We start from the raw sequence: 22,439 nt of genomic DNA, 5'->3' as shown, positions 1-22,439 counted from the left end.
TACCAACATTTTTGTGGCTACCAGCACTTATGTCTAGATTTCAAGACAGTCATATTATATGATAAATTCCATATAATAATAATGTATTTCGTACAAAACCTGATCTTTAGAAGCTCTACTTGTTTACAATATTATATAACACATAAAAACATATACAACGAAAAGTTTACAGAAACAATCACCATGGAATTACAAAACCAAAAAAATGCTGAGAACAGTAAAGGAAGTAAACATATTAAGGTTTTAAGTTTGTTGTTGTAGTCAAAGTGAGTTTTAGGGGCACTCTTGAGTGGGATCACAGTGTCCTAACACTAACCTCCTAATGTAGACCGTTAAGCAAGATTGCTGCTAGTATGATTTTTATAAATCATTGGTATGACTTGGCCAGGGATCCAACCTGTGACCTACTACATCCCAGGTGGGTGCTCTAACCACTTATGCAACCGAAGTGGTCTCCGATTTGGTTTCAGTAGAAGTACTCTTTAACAGTGTTATGTACAGAACAGATTGAGAGATGTACATGTTTATGCATTTATTGATAAAGGCAGCGCTTCATGATCCATCATAAACTATGACCAATATAGAAAATACAAGTGAAAGGACACTTACCTTTTAAGCCTGTGAATCAGACTGGAATGGGTTTCTGAGACCAGTGTTGCGATCAGCAGACAAAATGAGCATGTCATCGTCACCTCATAAATTATCAAACACATTCTAAATATTAAGAAAAATGGAGAAATTATCACTTTGTTCACATAAATGTACATGGACACACCTATCTGAGAACATTCTCCTGTTCCTCTGACAGTGTTTATGGTATAGGTACGAAACTGGGTGATCGGACACATGCACATAAAATCATCCTACTTAAAAGATGTTATTGTTACTATCTGTGCTAATTCAGGCTTTACTTGCATACAGTTCTGCTTCATTTCAGTCCATCTCTTTAACAATATGCTTAATATTAGAAGAACTTTTAAGTACACATCAGAACATTTATTGATAAGCATGTAACATGGAAGGGTGGTTGTACAAACTTGCCTGAAAAATCACCTGAACAGAGTCGGGGGTCCTGTCTCCAGTCCTGTCCTGTTGTCAAAAAGAACACGCCTTACGTATTAGGTAGGTCTTCATCTCTGCCAGTTCTATAACAAATGTAACCTGATGAATATATGTGTGTCTATACCAGCTGAAAAATAGCAAAGCTGCCAACCCTTATAATTTTGCAACAGGTTGTATGGAAAAGACCTTTCAATTACGGACATATCATGTAAGGTAAGTACAAATATTATGGAAATGTGAATGCTTGCGGTAAAATCTGGATACTGGCTTGTCCATAATTCAGTCAGATCTGAGATTAATATTAGATTCAGTTGAACTGGTCAAGAAACCAGACTAACTTTTCCAAAGTATCGCAGACATTTTAAACGGTGTGTATTTTGTGATACGAATCATTTGGATGATCAAGCTGTTGCTGTTTATTTTTAAATGGCATCCTTCGAACTTCATATAAGGTATCATGGTACCAATTGTTTTTCCATAGACCTCAATTCTTATGTCTTGTGAAGTAAATATACTTTCTCTCCTACCTCAGTATGTATGTCACACTGTCATAGCATACAATGTTCGATTGTCAATTTGACAAGGATAGAATCAGGTACTCCATTGCATTTAAGAGAGATAACTCTGCTGGAACTAGACAGAGTAAGAGTTATCTAGCCACAACAATCACTTTTTCAGCAATGTGTACCACATTTTTTAAAAAATCATAAAAAATGCAAAATATGATCTAGATATGAATTAACATACTCTCACATATTACCAAGAGGCTCAACTTTTTTAAGCCTAACAGAAAGTACAACTCTTACATAATGCACCAATCACAGCTAGTGTTGTTGTTTATTTCTGAATACAATGATCCCTACACCTTTAACTCCGCCCACCTGGGCTTGTACAATTGGTACCATTATACCATCAGGGCAAAAGGGACCATAAACCTCTTAACAAGCTTTGATAGTAGAGATGAAGAAATATTCTGCTTCTTTGAGAAAAAGTCGGAAAGGCAAAAGTTAGAATTGGCAAACAGAATGTCTTGATTTGGGTGTGTCACATGGTGTTAAAGACATTTTCCTTTGAAATGGACTACACGAGTTTTGTTTTAAAGGATTACACCAAGCTGAGAGATATCAAGAAGTCATTGAGCTCCGTAGGGTTAGGAATCGCAATTTGTGAAACTCTGCTAGAGGTAATTAATGTTCAAATAAAGGTTAGAAACTTTTGAATGGAACATAATGTTTGCCGTCGCCTCATGAGTACTGAATCACACCATTGGACTTTTAAATGCATGTTTTCCAATGTGACAGCAGTGCATGATCTTTTGTTATACCTTGCTGGAAACCGGAACAACTTGTGGAAAAAAATAGACTGCTTTACTGAGAAAGTCTTGTTAGGGTTGGCAGTTTTAAAATAATGGTAGAGCGACTGTTTGGAGGAGACAGTAAATTTGCTTTATATCATTGTCATTACCAGTGTCATTACCCATTGCAAATCAACATTCATTTGTGTTTTCAGATTCAGAACAGGTTGATCGACTGCATCGAATTGTTAGAGTCCTGAATGAACAACAATCAGCAAGGGTCAAGGTCGCTGGTAATGACCAGGTTGTGAGCCTTCCTCAAGGGAAGACAACTGATAGCAGTGCAAGTGGTACAGACAATGAACAGGTCATAACCACTAATCAAGAGGAGACAACTGATAGCAACCCAAGAGTTACAGACAGGGAACAGGCTGTAGTCCCTCCTCAAGAACTGCGGGCTCTTAAAGGTCATGATGGGGTTCATGCTGCTTTTGAAGACAAGGATACAGAATTACTATACCACCGTTCTCCTCATCAAGATCTTGCCCTAAACCTTTCAGCTACTGGTAGTCAGCTAGAATTGCCCTCAGCCATAATTCAGAGGAAGCTTACCCAGTTGGAAGCAAATGCATTGCCTGTATTAAACTTGTTGCAAGAAAATGCACATAAATTAAAACAAGACGCACATGCAAATGCAAAACTGACAATAATGGACTTTGCAGGCCATTATGCTTTCTATACGACACACCAGACATTCCTCACACACCGAGCCATATACCTCTTGGTCTCAGATGTCAGTGAACAGGTCACTGATCTCATAGCTGATGATTTTTATTTTGATAGCAAAGGATTACGGAGGTGCAAAGTTCATGGTAAATTCTGATATACAGCTGCTGTGGCAAAATGTAATAATAAATTAATTATGCTTAGTTACTATATAAATAATGCATAGTTAAATCACAGCTTTATTCTGCAGATGATAGAAGAGATGATAACAGATAAAGAACAGCATTCAAAATATTTTGTCACGCCTGCCATAATTGCTTGGCATCTGTTTTAGTCTATGTACACTCTTCCTTATCAAAGAATAACCTCAATATGACACTTTGATTTTTTTACCATCCTTTTCATTCAGCACCTTTTTAATTCAGCATTGTTGGATTTGGAATGCAGCTTCAATGTTAACTAATATTTATACAGCTAAATAAATGCCCTCGTTATCGACGCTTGGAGGCATGCAAGCCATGGCCAGCTCCTTGTTGCAGAAGAAAACTGTCATATAAATACAAGTAAACTGGCAGTTGAGTCTACATAATAATCTTTGTGCTACTGTCTTCTGTTATTAATTTGTACAGGCTATTAAATTATTGAAAGGTAAACTCTTGAACTATCTTGAAATAATTCAAAAATTGTTGTGCAAATATAGAGAGAATATATATTACTATTAGAGAAATGTTTAAATTTAAAACAACTTTTGGTACGCCAGCCATAAGGTGGAATATATTTTGTATCATCTAGTCCATCTGTCTGACCATCTTTCTGTAGCCTGGTTCGTTTCCACACAGTAACTCGAGTCCTTCACTGTCTGAGTTCTCCATAAGCTACAGTTACCAAACTTTGTTGATCTCTTGTATGATAGGATGATAAATTGAATTTTTTAGGTCAAAGGATGAATTAAGTGTTATTGAAATTGTCCTTACAATAACTCGAGTTCATCATCACCTACAATTAAAAACGTTCTGGATGGCATGCACATGCAGTTGAAGAATACTATAGATTTGAAGTCAAAAGGTCAAAAATTGAGGAAACTGTATGGAAGAATAAAAATGGTTTCTGCTGAGTGACATGTGTCCTACATCAAATACCTCAACCAAACTTGTTGATTGCTTGCCCTTGGAGAAAGGAAGAAACCTGCTGATTTTGGAGTCAAAAGGTCATGTGTCAAGGTCAGTGATGAAAGAAATCTGGTTTCAGAATTATTAATTTAAACGGCAACATTTGTTTTACAGCACATGCTTAGACCAAACTTTATGGATGGCTTGCGCTTAGGGTAAGAAATAAACCATCAATATGGGAGTCAAAAGATTAGAGACTAAGATAACATTTAAAGGGATTTTGCATACAAATTTATAATTCTACCTAGCTATTTAACCTTGGGGTGGACATACAATGAGCCATTCATACTACTCTTGTTTGTTATTTATTTTCAGAACTAACTGAGGTTTGGCTAAATTCCATTCATTCCCGTGCACCATCTCCTAACGCCAGTACCCCTCCAGTAATTTTAGTGGGAACACATGTGGATAAACTTTTACAGGTAGAAATTAAAATTGTTAATGTCAGAGGTACCTGCTATCAGGTTATACGACTATGATGTTTGTCTTGTGCACAAAGGTCAGAGTTTTCATATTATTTTCAATCTGTTTCAGTTGCACAACAAAACAGGCACTTTTTTGAGCGTTTGAAAGTGAACTTGTATAATTTTGCAAAGAGAATATATGTAAATATTTCCTGGGAAGTTATTAATAAATGAACACGTATCATTTCTGAGAGTTCAGACTTCTAAAAGTTCTTTCAGATTACTGAAGAATGGTTAGTATTTTGGTTGGACTTATTTTAATATAAATAGTTGGAGAGAAAGAAGTAAAATCATTTCATTTCTTCTGACTCAGATCAGGCACCTTTCATTTGTTGCACATGACAAAATAGTCCCTGGCTCTAGCAGAAAGTTTTACAGAGTTCCATCACCAGTAACATGTATCAATAGATTTTCTTTTCTACCGATTATAACAACTGTCCTTCTGAATATGTAATGAATAGTTGACTGAAAACTAGGATGTCACATAGTTAGACCCTTGTTCAACTAGAGTGTGAGTTAGATACTCGATGTTTAACAGCAAACTTGTGTCAGTTTCAGTAGTAAGCATTCCAGTTGATGGATATTCATGTGAAGGGATGATAATATTTGCAGATATTCCAGATTTACACTAATGCATTTGATACCAAATATTTGCATTATTCGATTTAGAACAGTAGACATAGACATAGATTTTATTTAGAGTTGGAATGGCATCCCATAATAAAGATACATTAGATTGTTTGAGCTATTTTACTGCATAAACATGCCGTGTTTCGATAATGTTCTTTCAGTTGGGATACCAGTTTATGTTCACATTCTAATGTGAACAGATATGACTTTGTTTACTCCTATAAGTTAACACTGAATCCATTCTTGTATTTATGGTGGATTCCATGTTGCAGATATACCACCCAACCCTTTTCCCACACTTGCTATCAATCAACCAATTCCCTTAGTTTTATTTCTTGTTGTTCTTGTTTTGGTTTTAGCGCCATTTTTCAGTGTATGATAACCTATACATGGCGTAACAAGCCCCTGTGATATAAAGTGGCCATATTCAAACAGATGTGACCTTTATTCCCAATTCCCTTTCGGCCATCGGTTTGAAAATTGGCCACCAAAATGTTGATAGTAATAGTAAAAACAAAATATTCCAGAAGTCATTTGTACATGCTTGCTGAAGCCCAATATATTTCAGTATGGGAGTCTTCAATTACATCTAAGGAGTCTATGTTTAAGATTGTGTCTCACATTTTAATTTTAGCAAAGCATTATGAGATTAAAAGTTTTGCCATACTGATATTAAATATGACAACAGTCTCTCATACTTTAATTCATAATACAATTATGAATATTAAAATTAATTTCTCAGTTTATGTTAACCATGTCTGACTAAAAAGTGATTTTGATGTTTTCTCACAGATTAGTGGTTCTCATTCTGCGTAGGAGAACCAGTCAACTACTTTCAGCACTGAATACAAAAATCAGGTACTAGTAACAACATAAACTGGGAACCAGTTAACTACATCCTGTACTAGGTATATAATCAGGTACCAATAATGACAAATGGGTTAACAAGTCGACTACGTTCTGTACTAGGTACATAAATCAGGCACTAGCAACTGAAATTCTAGCAGGTAAAAATCTAATGTTTCAATATTGTTGACATAAAAAATTGCGTGACTTCAAACTAACTCGAACTTGTGTGCTCATGTACAAAATGTAGAATAAGGATTCAGATGAGAATGCTGGCACACAGGAAAAGGTGGATGTCTTCTTAATGCTGTACACACCATTTGTTGTAATATTATGAGATTTCTGTGTAGGAGCATGGTGTATCTAAAAGACAATGCTAGTGAGATGAGTGATATCAGGCCCACTTGGGCCTCATGTATCAATACAAATATGGGTTAACTAATAAATTATTTGTACTTTGATTATCAATATAAAATAAATGAAAGCCAACTTTGTATCAAATTCATTCTTCTTGTCTGTCATCGTTTGTAAACATCCATGCTGCTATTGTCTGTTTAGATGTACATATAAACAATACGACTGATACTAAATCAGTTCGTCCAAACAAGCAGAGGAAAAAGGTTCAAATTAGATTTAAGGTAAAATCAGCACTAAAAGATAAATGGCATTTTTGGAAAAGGAAAGAAAACAGTATGTTGTCATTTTTTGCATAGGTACAGTTTTCATTATTATTCAAGTGACCTTAATGTAAACCCAAACACACAATCTACAGAGAGGCATTTTTACAGTGAAACCAGTACGGGGATAGCCATGAATAAAATGCTATAATTTGTGTTTTTAAATTTAATTAGCTCACATTTACATTAAGATGTACAAAGTCAGTGAATTAAAAAAAAACTAACAAAAAAGAAACAAACTTGCTAGAATAAATAGCTTGCCAGATACTCTTTCATAATGTATAGATCAAACTGAAAATCAGTTAATTTTTGTCACTGGTTGAAAATGATGAAATTCTGATGAATGGACATGTAAATTCTATAATTATTGGTGTAAGTTATGACAAAGCTGTGTTTGCAATTATTCATTTTGTTCCTATCCACTCCCCATACATAGGTCAGCCGTGATGAGATCTGTAAGAGATACTTCAGAGAGATCCATTCTTATCTAAAAGACAAACCTACCAGGTTTCACTTGGTAGATGAGGACTTTGCCATTGACAACACTGTTGTAGATGAAACGTTGGAGAGTTTGAAGAGAAAAATTGTAAAGGTGGCAATAGAACAGCCATACTGGGGAGAGGAGATCCCTGCACGGTGGATCCTCCTGGAACAAGAACTAATGAATCGAAAGGCAGATAGTGTCAAGGTATACATTTACATGCACTTACATTAAAAATCTCTGACAGAAATTTGTATTGTTGGATTTGGATGTAAATAATAGTATCACTACCGGTACCCAGTTATTGCAAATGTTTCATTTCTTTATTCTGTGAGGCTTGACTCTAACATGATAAATGGAATTAAATCATTTTCTTTCCGTCTTAAGCATGGTCTTGAACAAAATGTAAACCAGGTAAATAGTTGTTGAGTTCTGGCTTTGAAATTAGCTATATGTGCTGCTTCTTGTACCTATGGCTAAGGTTGATATTGAGGGGGTTGGGAGTGGGAGACAAGCGCCCCAATCCTCCAAAATGCCCCATACGGCTTGCGTATCTAACTGCCTCTGTCAACTAAAATCCAGCTCCTGGCCTTCGCGAGCGGCTTAGATTTGAAGCCCGGCTGACCATGCTTTCTACTAACAGGAGAAGGGGTGAAGGCGGCCCACTGGCGCCTTACAACCAGTTGCTTCGGGTATATGGGACTCGTAAACCTTGGATGGTAGCTCATCTAGGAGAAGGAAAATTCCGATTCCAAACCTCTGCTGCCTTGTTGCTATACCCACTCATGGGAAAGGCTAAGGGAGTAAACCCCGACAGAAAATCCGGAGATGGAGTCCCTAAGGCGGTATGACATTGACTTCTCAGACACATGTGCACTAATATCGATCCCTAGGAAGCAATTGCACAGAGGTGGTAAGAGCCATATTTTGAGCTCATTGGATCTCCATATGCCATTAGAACGGGCTGTATGTATGTGTTGATCCAGATCATTCGGAGGGAATTCAGGTTTGGTTCATCAAGAACCCCCTCCCCTCTTCTCTTCATGGATGAGGAGAAGGATGCCTGTCTAGAGCAGGAGATACAGTCGCTCATCAAAAATCAATGACACCCAGTGTTACAAACTTTTTCTCAAAATAAAAAAGACAGGAGATGGAATATGTGCAAAGACCACAATCCCCAGGGTTTTATTCAACACTGTTTCATTTTTGGAAAGCAAACAGCACGTTCAGACCCATCATTGACTTGAGTCTGCTCAACCAATTAATGCTGACAGTCTCAATCTGACTGATGCATATTTTCACATTCCAATCCACCCCATGTCATGAAGATTTTCTCCGTTTTGCTTACCATGACACAGTTTATCAGTTTAAAGTTCTCAGATGGGCCTCACCATCAGCCTTTCGGCTTTCATCGAGATTATGGATTACATCACCATCCTGTTTCAATTGAAGCATTGACACTGATGGCAGCTTACATGGACAACATCTTAAAGAAACATATGGTAAGTTCTATTTTAACCCAAGGCAGGAATGATCTCCTCTTTTAGATCATCCAGGCTTTATAGTGAACTGGGAAAATTCAGACCTCCGTCCATCCCAGAATTTGTCCATCTGGATATGGAATTTTTAACAATATGAATCTGGTATGACTTCCTTATGTTCACATAATCAGAAATTTCAAGCACATTGAGTCCGTTTCCAATAGGACATGTATTTCAGTATGAGAGTTTTTGCAGCTCCTCACTTTATTCAATGAGGCAGCAGATTTGTTCTTACTTGTACATCTTTTTTATGTGGTTTACAAGCAAAATGTCTCCCTTTTTCAAGTCCTCTCGATCAAACCATCATGATCACACCCAAGGTTTGATAATTCCTGCAATAGTGGTGCAACCCAGGTTGGCTGACCATGAGAATCTTAACAGAGTAGCCCCAGGTGGAAAAAACGGTATGTAGCAACACCAGTGTGCACGGTCTGGGTCCCCACCTGCCAGCAGGATATGGGAGCCAGGGTAACGGCATCTACACATCAACATCCTAGAAGTGAAGGCTGTCAGCAATGCCTTTCACTTCTGAAAAGATTGACACTGAGGCAAATATGGTCCTCATTAGGTCCGAAAACTCTTTGGTGGTGACCTATCTCCTCAAACAGGGAGGCACCAAATCTCCTAACATGTGTGTTCCGATTTGGCACTTTCTTCATTTGTGCAACAATATCCATTTCAACATACAAATCAGACACATTCCTGGTAGACACAATATCTTGGCTGGCACTCCATCCAGGAGTGGACAAATCCTTCACACAGAATGATATCTCCATCTATCAGTTTTCACTCAGATTTGCGCACCTTGGGGACATACAATGATCAACCTCTTTATGACGAGGTGGAATCACATTTTAACTACCTCTCTCCAGTTCCAGACCCAGACCGTTGAGCCATCTCCTCGAATGCAACGTTTAAATCCGAGATATAATATAAGCTGTTGGCTGGCATGTAGAAATAACCTTCTCGAGCCTTCATTGTAGAGATTTAGCATCACAGAATCAAACTTTATTTATGGTACGTTTTGTGGCAGTAGCACATACAGCTACCAGACCCATCTATTCAGTTATAAGGCATGTTAGCTTCGCTGGAATCGCCAGGAAAATTTTATAGGCAAGAAGACTTCCGTCTTCATTTTCTTAACCATATATATCTATCTATCTATATATATATATATATATATATATATATATATATATATATATATATATATATATATATGGATCTAGTGACCCCAGTTGTATTGCTAATATGTCATTAGGAAAACAGGTTATTATTCACATGGGAAATCCAGTTATTCTTTCATAGAAATATACCCAAGGTAGATGTCGGATGCTCAGCATCCCAACCTACTATTGCTTATTCTCGTAACCTTATGTGATTGTGAAATGTATTTGAAGGAGAAACCAAACTTTCAAGTAAATTATGTTTGTCCAAGAATATTTAAACAATCACATTACTTAAAAACCCTCCTAACCACTGTGCCATACGAGCAACCTCATTAGTATCTCGCGCAGCTAAATCTTGTGACACCTTTCAGAGCCAAGGGGATGTAATGGGCATGAGTTATTGCCCTTTGTCTATTTGAAATAGACAGAATAGATGACTTTTGTCTTTTAGTATGTCTGGATTTGATAGCAGGCTAATTGGGAAAGTGTTCTCGAAGACTGTTCAGCCTGGCGTGACTGAAGGCAAAGAGCAAAGTCAATGAAGCAACCATCAGGGACATGCTCTTCGCAGACGATGCTGCTCTAGCCACTCACACAGAATCTGAGCTACAGTACCTGATGGATCCGCTTTGCTAAAGCATGCGATGAGTTTCGGCTGACCATAAGCCTAAATAAACAATCATGATGGCTCGGATACGGCACCCCCCCCCCCAGCATTATCAACAACTACGAGCTTGAGGTAGACCGTCAGTTCACATACCTCGACTCTACCATGACCGACATCCTCTCGCTCGATGCTGAGCTCAACAAGCGGATTGGAAAGGCATCAACAACTCTCTCCATGTACCATGCCTGCGTGCTAAGCACTCTCTTGTATGCCAGTGAAACCTGGACTCCACCTCACAAGAGAAAAGACTGAGTGCCTTTCACATGCGATTTCTCTGATGCATACTTGGGATCATCTGGAGCGATCGAGTAACAAACAACTTGGTGCTTGAATGTACCAAGATTACCAGCAAGGTCATACTCCTCCGCCAACGTCGCATCAGATGGTTGGGTCATGTACGTCGGATAGATGACAGACGGATCCCCAAAGACATTCTTTATTCGAAACTTGCCTCTGGCAAAACATCAATCGGACAGCCACATCTCCACTTCAAAGATGCCTGCAAGTGTGACATGAAAGCCCTAGACAACGATGTCAACACCTGGGAAGAGCTTGCTCTGGACAGGTCCATCTGGCGACATGCTCTAATCACTGGTCTGAAAGCCAGCGAAGACAAGCTATGCATGCTAGCTGATCAAAAGCAATCAACGAGGAAGAAGAAGAAGCTCCAATCAACATCAGACTCAACCTTCAAGTGCAGCAAGGACTGTCACTCTTGTGTTGGACTACATAGGCACATCAGACGCTGCACAACTACCAACCGGGACATCTCTGATGGGTGAACGTTCATCGTCTTTCGAGACGTACGGATGACAATTGTTCTGGTGACCTAAGTGATTAGAGTGTCCAACCCGAGCCAAGTCACACCAAAGACTTCTAAAAATGATACTAGCAGCTGTCTCGCTAGGCATTCAGCATTAAGAGGTTATTGTTAAGACTGGTCGGGCTGGTGTCAGGATAACATGACTGGGTAGGTGATGATGCCTCAGTAACAGACATCACTAAAAACTCCAAACTGCAGACATTGTGGCGATATGACTGAAACATTGTTAAAGCTATCTTAAAAATCCAAATCATACACACACATTCATCCCATGGTCTAGTTGATACAAAACGGAAATAATGATCTTATAAGTCCAATATTATCACCACCATGGCAGCCATCTTAAAAATCTTGCTATCAGTACCCCTCCTGAATGGATGGTCATATCAACATTGGATTTGCTCTAAAGAATTTCCTATAATATCTAGTTAGTCCTAAAGGAAAATGATGCTGATCTGATGTCCAGTATTGTCACCATGGCAGCCAGATTAAAACCATGCTTTCACTACTTCACCTAAATAGAATGATATATCCATAGGAGTTTTCACTAAAAGTCTTCTTATGATATTTCCTTGGTCCTGATAATGCTGCCAACCAATCTGATGGCCACCAAAATGGCCATCTAGAAAATAGAGCACTCATTGGATGGTCATGCCAACATGGGGTATTCACTTTAAGACTTTTTGTGATGTCCGGTTGGTTCTAAATGGCAGTGGTGCTAGTCGTACATTCAGTAAAGTTGCTGTGGCAGCCATTTAAAAAATCTTGTTACTGTTATTCCCGAATCTAAGTTCATGTCACCATGGAGTTTTTTCTAAAATAATTTTGATAATATCTAGTTGGTCCTAAAGGAATATGGTCCAATCTGATGTCCAATATGGCCAACAATGGAGCCATCTTTAAAAACGCGTTATTGTTACTGCTCCTAAATGGCTGGTCATATCAGCACGGAGTTTTCATAAAAAGATTTTATATGATACATTTACCTGGTTGGTCCAACATGACAGTGGTGCCGATCTTACATTAAATATGGCCACTAAGCTAACCATATTGAACATTTTGTAATCACTGATCCTCCAGAATGGATGGTCATATTGACACAGGGTTTTCACAAAAGACTTTATGTGATATCTATCTGATCCTTAATTGTTCAAATCTGATGTCCATGAAAGCCACAACAGGATCTAACATGACAATTGTGTCATTACTAAAGAATATCAGAAATGGTTTCTTCACTTACTGTTAAAAGGAAGAAATGATTATGTCTTCAATTCATGGAAATTCTTTTCAGCTAGTAGAGTATCAATATTTTCAATGAACTCATTATTTACATCCCACGTTTATTTTGAAGGCCTCTTGTTATTCACAAGATGGAATTCCATGACTTATTTATGATCAGATTTTTGAACTCTAGATGAAAGTGCATCTTTCACAAATATAAACAGCTAGATATGGCATATATGTGCTGTAAAAAGACATGGCTCTTGTATATCTATCTATCTATATCTATCTGTCTATCCATCTAAGTATCTATCTTATCTTTTATCTTTCTTTTCATGCCATTCATGTTTTTAATCTTCTCATTTGTTTTAGAACAGTTAAGCTGATTTTATCTCTATACTACATGTTCACTTTGGCAGTGTATCATTTGTAGCTATGCAAGTAAGACATTTTTGAGGACGACCTTGTTTAAAAGGATCCAGTCATGCAAGTAGCTGACATAATGTCATATGCATCTAGCTGTTGATAAATGCAGGATGCAAGACCCTTGACTGAAGAAATCAAACAAAACCATATGTTCTCTTGGATACTGGCAGGGTCGTCAGTGTAACCAGTAGTGTACATTGTTGAGGATGCATGATGTATGACATATGACTAAGGCCATACAGCCAAATTGCAAGAATTAGTTCGCTTGAATACTGGCAGGGTAAACAGTGTATCATGTAACATGCACATCCAGCTGTTGATGGACATAGTATGCATAACACCAGGCTAAAGTGAGCTAACCAAGCTGTAAGATCACTTGCATATTGATCGGGTAAACAGTGTATCGTGTTGATGGATGCAGTATGTATAACACCAGGATAAGGTGAACTAACCAAGCTGTAAGTTCACTTGGATATTGATAGGGTAAAGAGTGTATTGTGTTGATGGAGGCAGTATGCATAACTCATGGCTGAAGTGATCTAGCCAAGCTGTATTTTGACTTGGAAATTGGTTGTGTCATCAATGTAAGCTGTAGCGTACTTGTCCTGCTGTTTGTTTTATCACGATATATGACTAAGACAAATCAAGCAAAATTGAAGGCTTACTTTGTACAATAGCAAGGGTTAAATTTTGGATCCCTGCAGAATGATATATGGCATATGATAATTATTTCATGTATGGAAACACAGAAACATAGTTTGAAACAAATAATATCCTTTATATTTGGTACTCAAATTAAGGTAAAGCTTTGTCAACTGTCATTACAGGTGATTTCTCTCAAAGAAGTGGAAAATTTGAACAAGAAAGGAACGGTCCGAATAGAAACAAGTGAAGAACTGGATCTGTTTCTTAGATATTTGCATGAAATGGGCATAATCATCTACTTCAGGTGAGATTAGAATGTATATTGGTCTGACCTGTACAATCACAATATACAATAGATATTAGACTGACATAATCATCTCCTTCAGGTGAGATTAGAATGTATATTTTTCTGACCTGTAAAATAACAATATACAATATATCTTAGTCTGGCGTAATCATCCACTTCAGATGAGATTAGGATGTATATTGGTCTGACCTGTAAAATAACAATATACAATATACATTAGTCTGGCGTAATCATCTACTTCAGGTGAAATTAGAATGTATATTGGTCTGACCTGAAAAATCACAATTAGTAATATATGTTAGTTGTACTTGTTCAAATCGAATACAATATATACTGGTCTGACTTGGTCTACACACAGTATATATTATTCTGGCTAGATCCAATCATATTATACAGTATATATTAGTTTGGCCAGGTTTAACCACATTATGCAGTATACATGGTTAGTTTAGTAGCAGAGAAACTCTGGCAAAGTAGCAATCACAGATTGTGATCAAGAAATAAGTAAATGAAACTTTCCAAAGAAATATGACCTGTTATGTTAACAAAGCAACACATTTAAATAAAAAGATTTAAGCAGAATTCTATAAAAAAATTTCTAATGAAACAAAACCTGACCTATACGTCCATTAAATGATATCACTCAAGAAAATATTTTGTTTTCTTAGATTTTTTCAACCATACATTGAATGATAAATAAGTCATATTACTTCACAGCATGGTAAAATTTATAGTATCACCATACATTGAATGATAAATAAGTTGTATTACTTCAGAGTATGGCAAAATTTAGAGTAACACCATACATTGAATGACCAGTAAGTCGTAATGCTTCAGAGCATGGCAAAATTTAGAGTACCAACATACAGTGAATGATAAATAAGTCATAATGCTTCAGAGTATGGCAAAATTTAGAGTAACATCATACATTGAATGATCAGTAAGTCATATTACTTCAGAGTATGGCAAAATTTACAGTATTGCCATACATTGAATAAGTCATATTGCTTCAGAGTATGGCAAAATTTAGAGTAACACCATACATTGAATGATAAGTAAGTCATATTACTTCAGAGTATGGCAAAATTTAGAGTACCACCATACAATGAATGAAAAATAAGTCATATTGCTTCAGAGTATGGCAAAATTTAGAGTAACACCATACATTGAATGATCAGTAAGTCGTATTGCTTCAAAGTTTGGCTAAATTTAGAGTACCACCATACTTTGAAAGATAAATAAGTCATATTGCTTCAGAGTATGGCAAAATTTAGAGTAACACCATACATTGAATGATAAATAAGTCATATTGCTTCAAAATATGGCAAAATTGAGAATACCACCATACAGTGAATGACAAGTAAGTCATATTACTTCAGAGTATGGCAGAATTTAGAGTACCACCATACATTGAATGATAAATAAGTCATATTGCTTCAGAGTATGGCAACATGTAGAGTATCACCATACAGTGAATGATAAATAAGTCATATTGCTTCAGAGCATGGTAAAATTTAGAGTAACACCATACACTGAATGATCAGTAAATCGTATTGCTTCAGAGTTTGGCTAAATTTAGAGTATCATCATACACTGAATGATAAGTAAGTCATATTACTTCAGAGTATGGCAAAGTTTAGAGTATTACCATACACTGAATGATAAGTAAGTCGTATTGCTTCAGAGTATGGCAAAATTTAGAGTACCACCATACAGTGAATGATAAGTAAGTCATATTACTTCAGAGTATGGCAGAATTAAGAGTATCACCATACAGTGAATGATAAATAAGTCGCATTACTTCAGAGTATGGCAAAATGTAGAGGACATACATTGAATGATACGTAAATCATATTGCGTCAGAGTTTGGCTAAATTTAGAGTATCAGCATACACTATAAACTTGGTTTCTGAACAAAATATTGTTTCTCTTATGCTGAAATAAATATGTCCTTATATCTTTAGTCACTAAAAGATTTTAAAAAGTCAGGACAGAACTGCACAAATTTACATCCACTAAAATACAGGTTCCCACTCTACCGGGAAATTGGGAAAAGGGTGGGAGAAATGATAACCTTTTCACTGACTGAAAAGTCCTTGAATTTTGCAAATATTTATGAAAGTCGAGAAAAAGCTTGGAAGTTTCTGCCACTACTTGACTAGAAACAATTAGGTAATCGAGTCATATCTGTATTGATCGTTATGTTAAATATGCTGAGCTCTGACCAGAATATTAGGTGGTTGTGGTGTGGATCATTTGGGTGCATGCCATAAACAAACTTGTTTACTTGATCCAAATGCTCATTGGATTATATTCATCTCTTAGACGGTTGTTTTACAGACAGCGTGATACTGGTATCCTTTTTTACGCTGAAGGTGTCAAAGTCTAGCATCACAGTAAGCCAACATGGTAGTGGAAAAGTTTAACGGCATACCAGATGGCCTAGCAAACTTCAAAGCTGTTACATAGAATAATAGCTGCATAACATTGGTAGGAAAATTATTTTGTCAAAAATTGTGAATATTATAATAATTATTTCTTTAATCTGCTGACAGACGATATGAAACTACAGTATGAATGAAATCTCACTGTTTCATTGGTAATTGCAGCAATACACAAATTTTGCAACACACGTTTATGACATAATAGGTCCAGTAGTCATGTGACATCAATAATAACCCATTTCAAATGTTACAGAAGGGGCTTCGAGTGGCAGAGTGGTTTAAAGCACTCAACATTATGGATAACTGCCATCACACCTCTGTCTGTATGGTTTCGAGTCTTGGGCTCAGCGAATTTGGGTTTCGTGAGAAAGCTTGCCAGTAACTTCTCATGGGTCGTGGATTTGTACTGAGGTTTTCCGGGTTCTTCCTCCACCACTGATAAGGGCCTCCATGTGTAGCCTATCTTGTGCTGAAACATGGCGTTAAACCCTACAACAACGACAACAACAACAAATGTTGTAGAAAAAATATAAGATGTTAAATGAACGTTATGTACTGTTCATTAAAAGAATTAAAGCACAAATAATTCTCTACATATTATTTCTGAGAACACCTACCCGAGTTTTGTTTTATCGTGTGACTGCCACCTACAAATGTGGTCTCTGCTTGATTAATCTTTCCAGATTAGTTTGATGGCGACAAGTTTATGCTCATTGTTGCCAAAATAGATACGTTGCAAATTATATGTTCTTTCGGGCTTTATAAAATACATGAGTTTCCTGTAATATATTTGAATTTTGTGTGGCAACATTAGAAAGGAGTTTGTTGTTGGTATCATGTGACTATTGGATTTCCAACGTCCCTGGTTGAGATTTGTGTAGTCACATGAGCAGCAACGCAAATGGCAAGTAACAGGTCAGATTTTATATATGATATAGTTTTGTCTAGCCTGTCAGCAGAATAAAGACATAACAATTATAATAGTTGAAATTTCTGAAAAAATATATCATTTTCCTATCGATTTCATTCTGGTATGATTCGATGTAACATCTTTTAAGTTTGTTAGGACCACTGGTAAGCAACTAATACATGATGTTCCTGCGAATGTCTGACCTGACACCCCAACATGAATGTTTAAACCAGTAAAACCAGATTGGAATGTTGAAACTCTGATTTTAAACTTCATTGCTAAACTATTACATGTAGTACTGGTTACTTAAATATGTTGCTAGAGGAAATACTACAAGCATCTGTGGATAGCAATGCAGGTTTGGGGACTAGTTCATTGCATTACAAGCAAACATATGTTGATTGTACAGAAAATTAAGTCTTTGTTTGTACAGTAGTATATAATTTTGAAAGTGGTTCTGTGAAAATTTAAATCAAACATTTTGTAAATAGGTCTTTTTAAATAATAGGTTGTTAACCAAAATCATCTTAAGGAATTTAGATTGTTTTGAAAATTCATGCTTGTTTTTGGTTGTCTTGGTACAGATTAATTCAGGGTTAACAATTTTCTTTACTATATATGATTGCATTTTTGTTGTTTTTTATACAGTTTTAGGAAATGTATACTTTGTATAACATGCATAAGTTTTACAACTGATTATTTCTGATTTCATTGGAATTAATGTTTTGGAAAGAAACACAGCTAGTTTTTGTTCATTATGTTATTGTTTACTTATACCAACATAATTCAGTTCAGCAAAATAAAGTTGCTATTCTGTAAATTGAAATGACTTTACATGCCAATTTATATGAATATACCACGGTCAAACACTATTCTTGTCATAAATTTCGTAGTTTAGTGCATGATCATCTTTTTAGACTCGTATGTTTTGGTAGTGTCTTTAAACATGAACATCTTTTAATTTTTTTAATAACATGCATGTTTTATAAACTAAAATATTCTTTAATTCCATTCAGCAATAATCATTTGTGAAGATTGAAGAAATAAATTTCATTCAGAAAAAACTCTGGAAATTACCTGGAAATTTATATTTTAAACAGTGTGGGATCCATGTAAAACATCTTGCTGTACATTAATATGATTCACAGTAATAACAAAGATTTACTGGTACTTTAAACATTCAAATTTATCTTTGAAATAAGACATGCACACACAAAATTTATAAAGCAATTGCAAATTTATTAAGACATACAACAAATATATCAAATTTAACATTTTATTCTAACAATTAATGATTTGCTTCCAATTTGATTTCTTGATTCATTCTCTCAGCCGTATACTGCGCATGATAGTAATGTGTATAAATAATTGGTTTTGGTAGTGCTGGGTTATGGGTATACATAATTGGTTTTGGTAGTGCTGGGTTATGGGTATACATAATTGGTTTTGGTAGAGCTTGGTATCTCAATTGTCATGAAAGGAACTCTTCATTTTGTAATGAATGGGTTGATCTTAAAAAAATTCATAATTTAGCGTTAAAGGCAGGTTTCTCGAACTCAAATCACCATGGGGGTGGCAGAGGACTGTTACATTGACCCAACGGCTGAAAGCTTTTCATACAGCAAAAGTAGCTCATATAAATGGTAGCCAGTTGAAATGTTGGAAATAAGAACTAAATGAAGCAGCCATTAATTTTTTTTAAAAACTAGCTGGCTGTTAATGATAACCTGTAATTATATTCTACAAATTCCACAGAAGACTGCAGAAATAATTATGAGCTGCATGTGGCCTGCTGGCTGCATATTTGAGACAAATCATGAAAGGATTGATGAGAAATTATGCTGATTCTACACAAATTACTTTGATATGGACACCTTTCATGTAATGTAACAATCTGGAGATGCATTAATCAGTTAATTAGTTTAATATTCATGTCAATGTATTATTATGTCTTCAATAGTTGTCCAATTAAACTTGATTAGCTGCTTAGTATGCATTTAATTCGGTTCTCATTAAAGAACGCATGAGCATTGTAATGATAGACATTTGAATGCCACATTTATAATGAGTACACAGAAAGCAAATTAGAAATATTAGTTGAAAACATACATTTCACTGAATAAGAATTATTCAGTTGATATTCATGTATATCTCAATGGAAGTTAATATCAGATGGTGCCCGGGCACATGCGTGCATAAATTATACAAAAGTTTAACACATTTGGGAGCAGTGTTGTGCCAAAATTCCTCCAAAATCATTTAAAGTCACACGTAAGAATGTGCTCTGCAAAATATTCACTTTTTATATAACCAAAATGCTTGTCACGATATAAGAATGCCGCTGGTAGAAGCCTTATAGTTCTTGGTATGACATACGTCTTTGCATACAATTGTTTAAACACCAGGGTACATTGGCTTGACATAAATGATTGTTAAACTAAATTAAACTGGCACATTGAGGCCTGGAGAAAGCATTCTGCCAGTTTTCACCTTGCATTCCTCAAGGAAGTTTTACAGGTGCATATTTCAAATATGGACTACTTTGAAAACCTCAAACAGCCCAAAATGGCTGACTCCCGACATGGTTCATTTTCAGATAACAATGTAATTCAAGAAATATATGCTGATGATGGTTATGATGCCAGTGACTTTTACAGTTTTGAAGTATATCAGTTTATTGGAGTGTGAAAAGTAGGACTGGAAATACCAGTGAGTGATGTTTAACCCAAAAATAATGTTGAATGCAAGTCTGATTTGTATGTGTGATGGACAGAAATAAATGGCTTGGCAGTCAACTTCCATTCAGTGGTGTTTTGGAATTAAAGGTAAAAAAACAGAGCATCATGCCCAGTTCAGCTATTGTCAATCTATAAAGCTGAGTGACAGATTTCTTAGTGTTAAGTAAGCATTGAGCTATGGCGGTTTCCTGCCCCATTTTCCCTACTACTTCCTTAATTTGGTAACAATGGGAGAACTCTTCCTGTTTGAGAAAATCCTGGCAGCATCTCTAGTGGTGGAGGTACACAACTTTTATATCCCACTGGTGTATAACATATACATGCAGGTGATGTACCTTTCTATATCCAGCTGGTATGTAATAGGGAGGATGCACACTTTTATATCCCACTGGTATGTACTAGGGATGATGCACACTTTTATATCACACTGGTATGTAATATGCAATAGGCTGGAGGTGGTGGGCTCAGAAGATCTAGCTGTTGCTGTGGCTGTCTGCCTGTAATCATTGTAGTCTGCCAGAAACATTTTAGTTTGGGAGTATAACTTTTCAAACCATTCAGTGTAATCCAATTGGACATGGTACACATATCAAGCACGTTGCATTCATGTGCCCTTTTAAATTTAGAATTGTTATTCTTCGGTATCTTTTAGCACCTGGCCATAAGACCAAGTGAACTTAATGGAATTTTCTTGCATCCATTATTTATTGCTCATTGTGATTCCATCAACAGTTGCATTTTTAACCCTGCAAAACCAATTTTGACCAAACAGGGCACAGCTGATTCTGGAGTAAAATGGCTTCCAATGTTTATAAATGATAATGATCCACTATTAAATATGTCCACCATTGCTATCAACAGTAATAAAATATTTGCTTACCAGAAATGTCATTGTCATGAAGACAAGTAACACTTTTATAAATGATACCAGTCCACCATCAAATATGGCTACTGTTGCTATAAATCATTTGTGTTTTAAAAAGACTTGTTATAAAACTGATAGAATTTTGTTTTAGTGGAAGTAAAACACAATGGGATGAACATATTTGAAATTTACAAATGCTGATAATCCATCAGAAATAGCTTACCGCTCTGGCGGCAAAAGTGGTCAGAGCGTCCGCCTCTGATGCAAGAGGTTGTGGGTTCGATCCCTGGCTGAGTCATACCAAAGACTTACAAAAATGGTATTAACAGCTGCCTTGCTTGGTGCTCAGCATTAAGAGGTTAATGTGAGGACTGGTCGACCTGGTGTCAGGATAATGTGACTGGGTGGGGACATCGTGCCACATTTCTGCGGCATGATGCCCCAGTGCTAGAAATCACTATAAACTGCCACACTGCAGACATCATTGTGATATGACTGACAAACTGTTAAAAGCTACGTTGAAAATCCAAATCACACTCAGAAATAGCTACCATTACAAAAGATAATTTAAACAATTTTGTTGCCAATACCTGTAAATATAATTTAACAAATCTTTAATAAAAGTACACTGTACCTGATAGTTTTTCCCTCAGATTAGAAACTAACTTTTAATGAAAGCTAAAAAAAAATAATTGTATAATATATGATTCATTAATTTCAATAAACAAGCATACGTTAGCAAAGTAATACACCTTGCAAATAAAATCATATAATCTGTCATTTAAATGAGCAGAAAAATAAAATATAGAAAGTGTAGCAAGTAACACTCTTATTAAATAAAGTATTGCTTAATTTAGCTTGGAAAGAAGTAGAGCACAATCTCGTAAATGTTGTTGTCAGACTGAATTTTCTGTAGTGGGTCTGGTAGCACACCAATACTTTACTTTGTTGCCAACAACAAATAACCAAACTTACTAAGCAACTTAAAATAAGATAAAGCAGATTAAGCCTGAATTATTTGTTCTTGACGGGTTGTTTTCTTTTTTTGTGTGTGGGTAGGAGTAAGGTATCATCTGTATACATTTATTTATGACACTTATATGCCATTGAACATCAGTCATTAGAAATTTGTATTTTGTACTTATCATTTTTTGGAAATTTACACTTTTGGATCTTTTGAAAAAGCCAATATGTTAATATCCTTTTCTCTTGAAACTTCCAGATTTATTTACTGATAATTTCAGATACCCAGACCCTCCAGTTTTCTATATGCTTGCTCCAGAAAGTTTCCAACCATGCAAACAAAGTAAAAGTCCTACAATATTTTGCAGCAT

The 22,439-nt window shown here is 36.1% G+C and overlaps 1 protein-coding gene across 1 annotated transcript in view; it reads left to right on the top strand.

The window, feature by feature from the left end:
• The window catches only part of LOC149787072 (uncharacterized), a 166,171-nt gene that overhangs the window by 125,748 nt on the left and 17,984 nt on the right, over window positions 1-22,439 (top strand). Inside the window, exons 6-9 of the mRNA XM_089977600.1 lie at window positions 2,572-3,228; window positions 4,567-4,673; window positions 7,305-7,556; window positions 14,024-14,145. Coding sequence (XP_089833726.1) covers window positions 2,572-3,228; window positions 4,567-4,673; window positions 7,305-7,556; window positions 14,024-14,145 — 1,138 coding nt within the window. The remainder of the gene's footprint in view (window positions 1-2,571; window positions 3,229-4,566; window positions 4,674-7,304; window positions 7,557-14,023; window positions 14,146-22,439) is intronic.

This window comes from Sinohyriopsis cumingii, chromosome 12 (assembly GCF_028554795.1).
Source record: "Sinohyriopsis cumingii isolate HCF-2022 chromosome 12, ASM2855479v2, whole genome shotgun sequence".
NCBI lineage: Eukaryota > Metazoa > Mollusca > Bivalvia > Unionida > Unionidae > Sinohyriopsis > Sinohyriopsis cumingii.
This window is presented reverse-complemented; position numbering and strand designations above follow the sequence as displayed.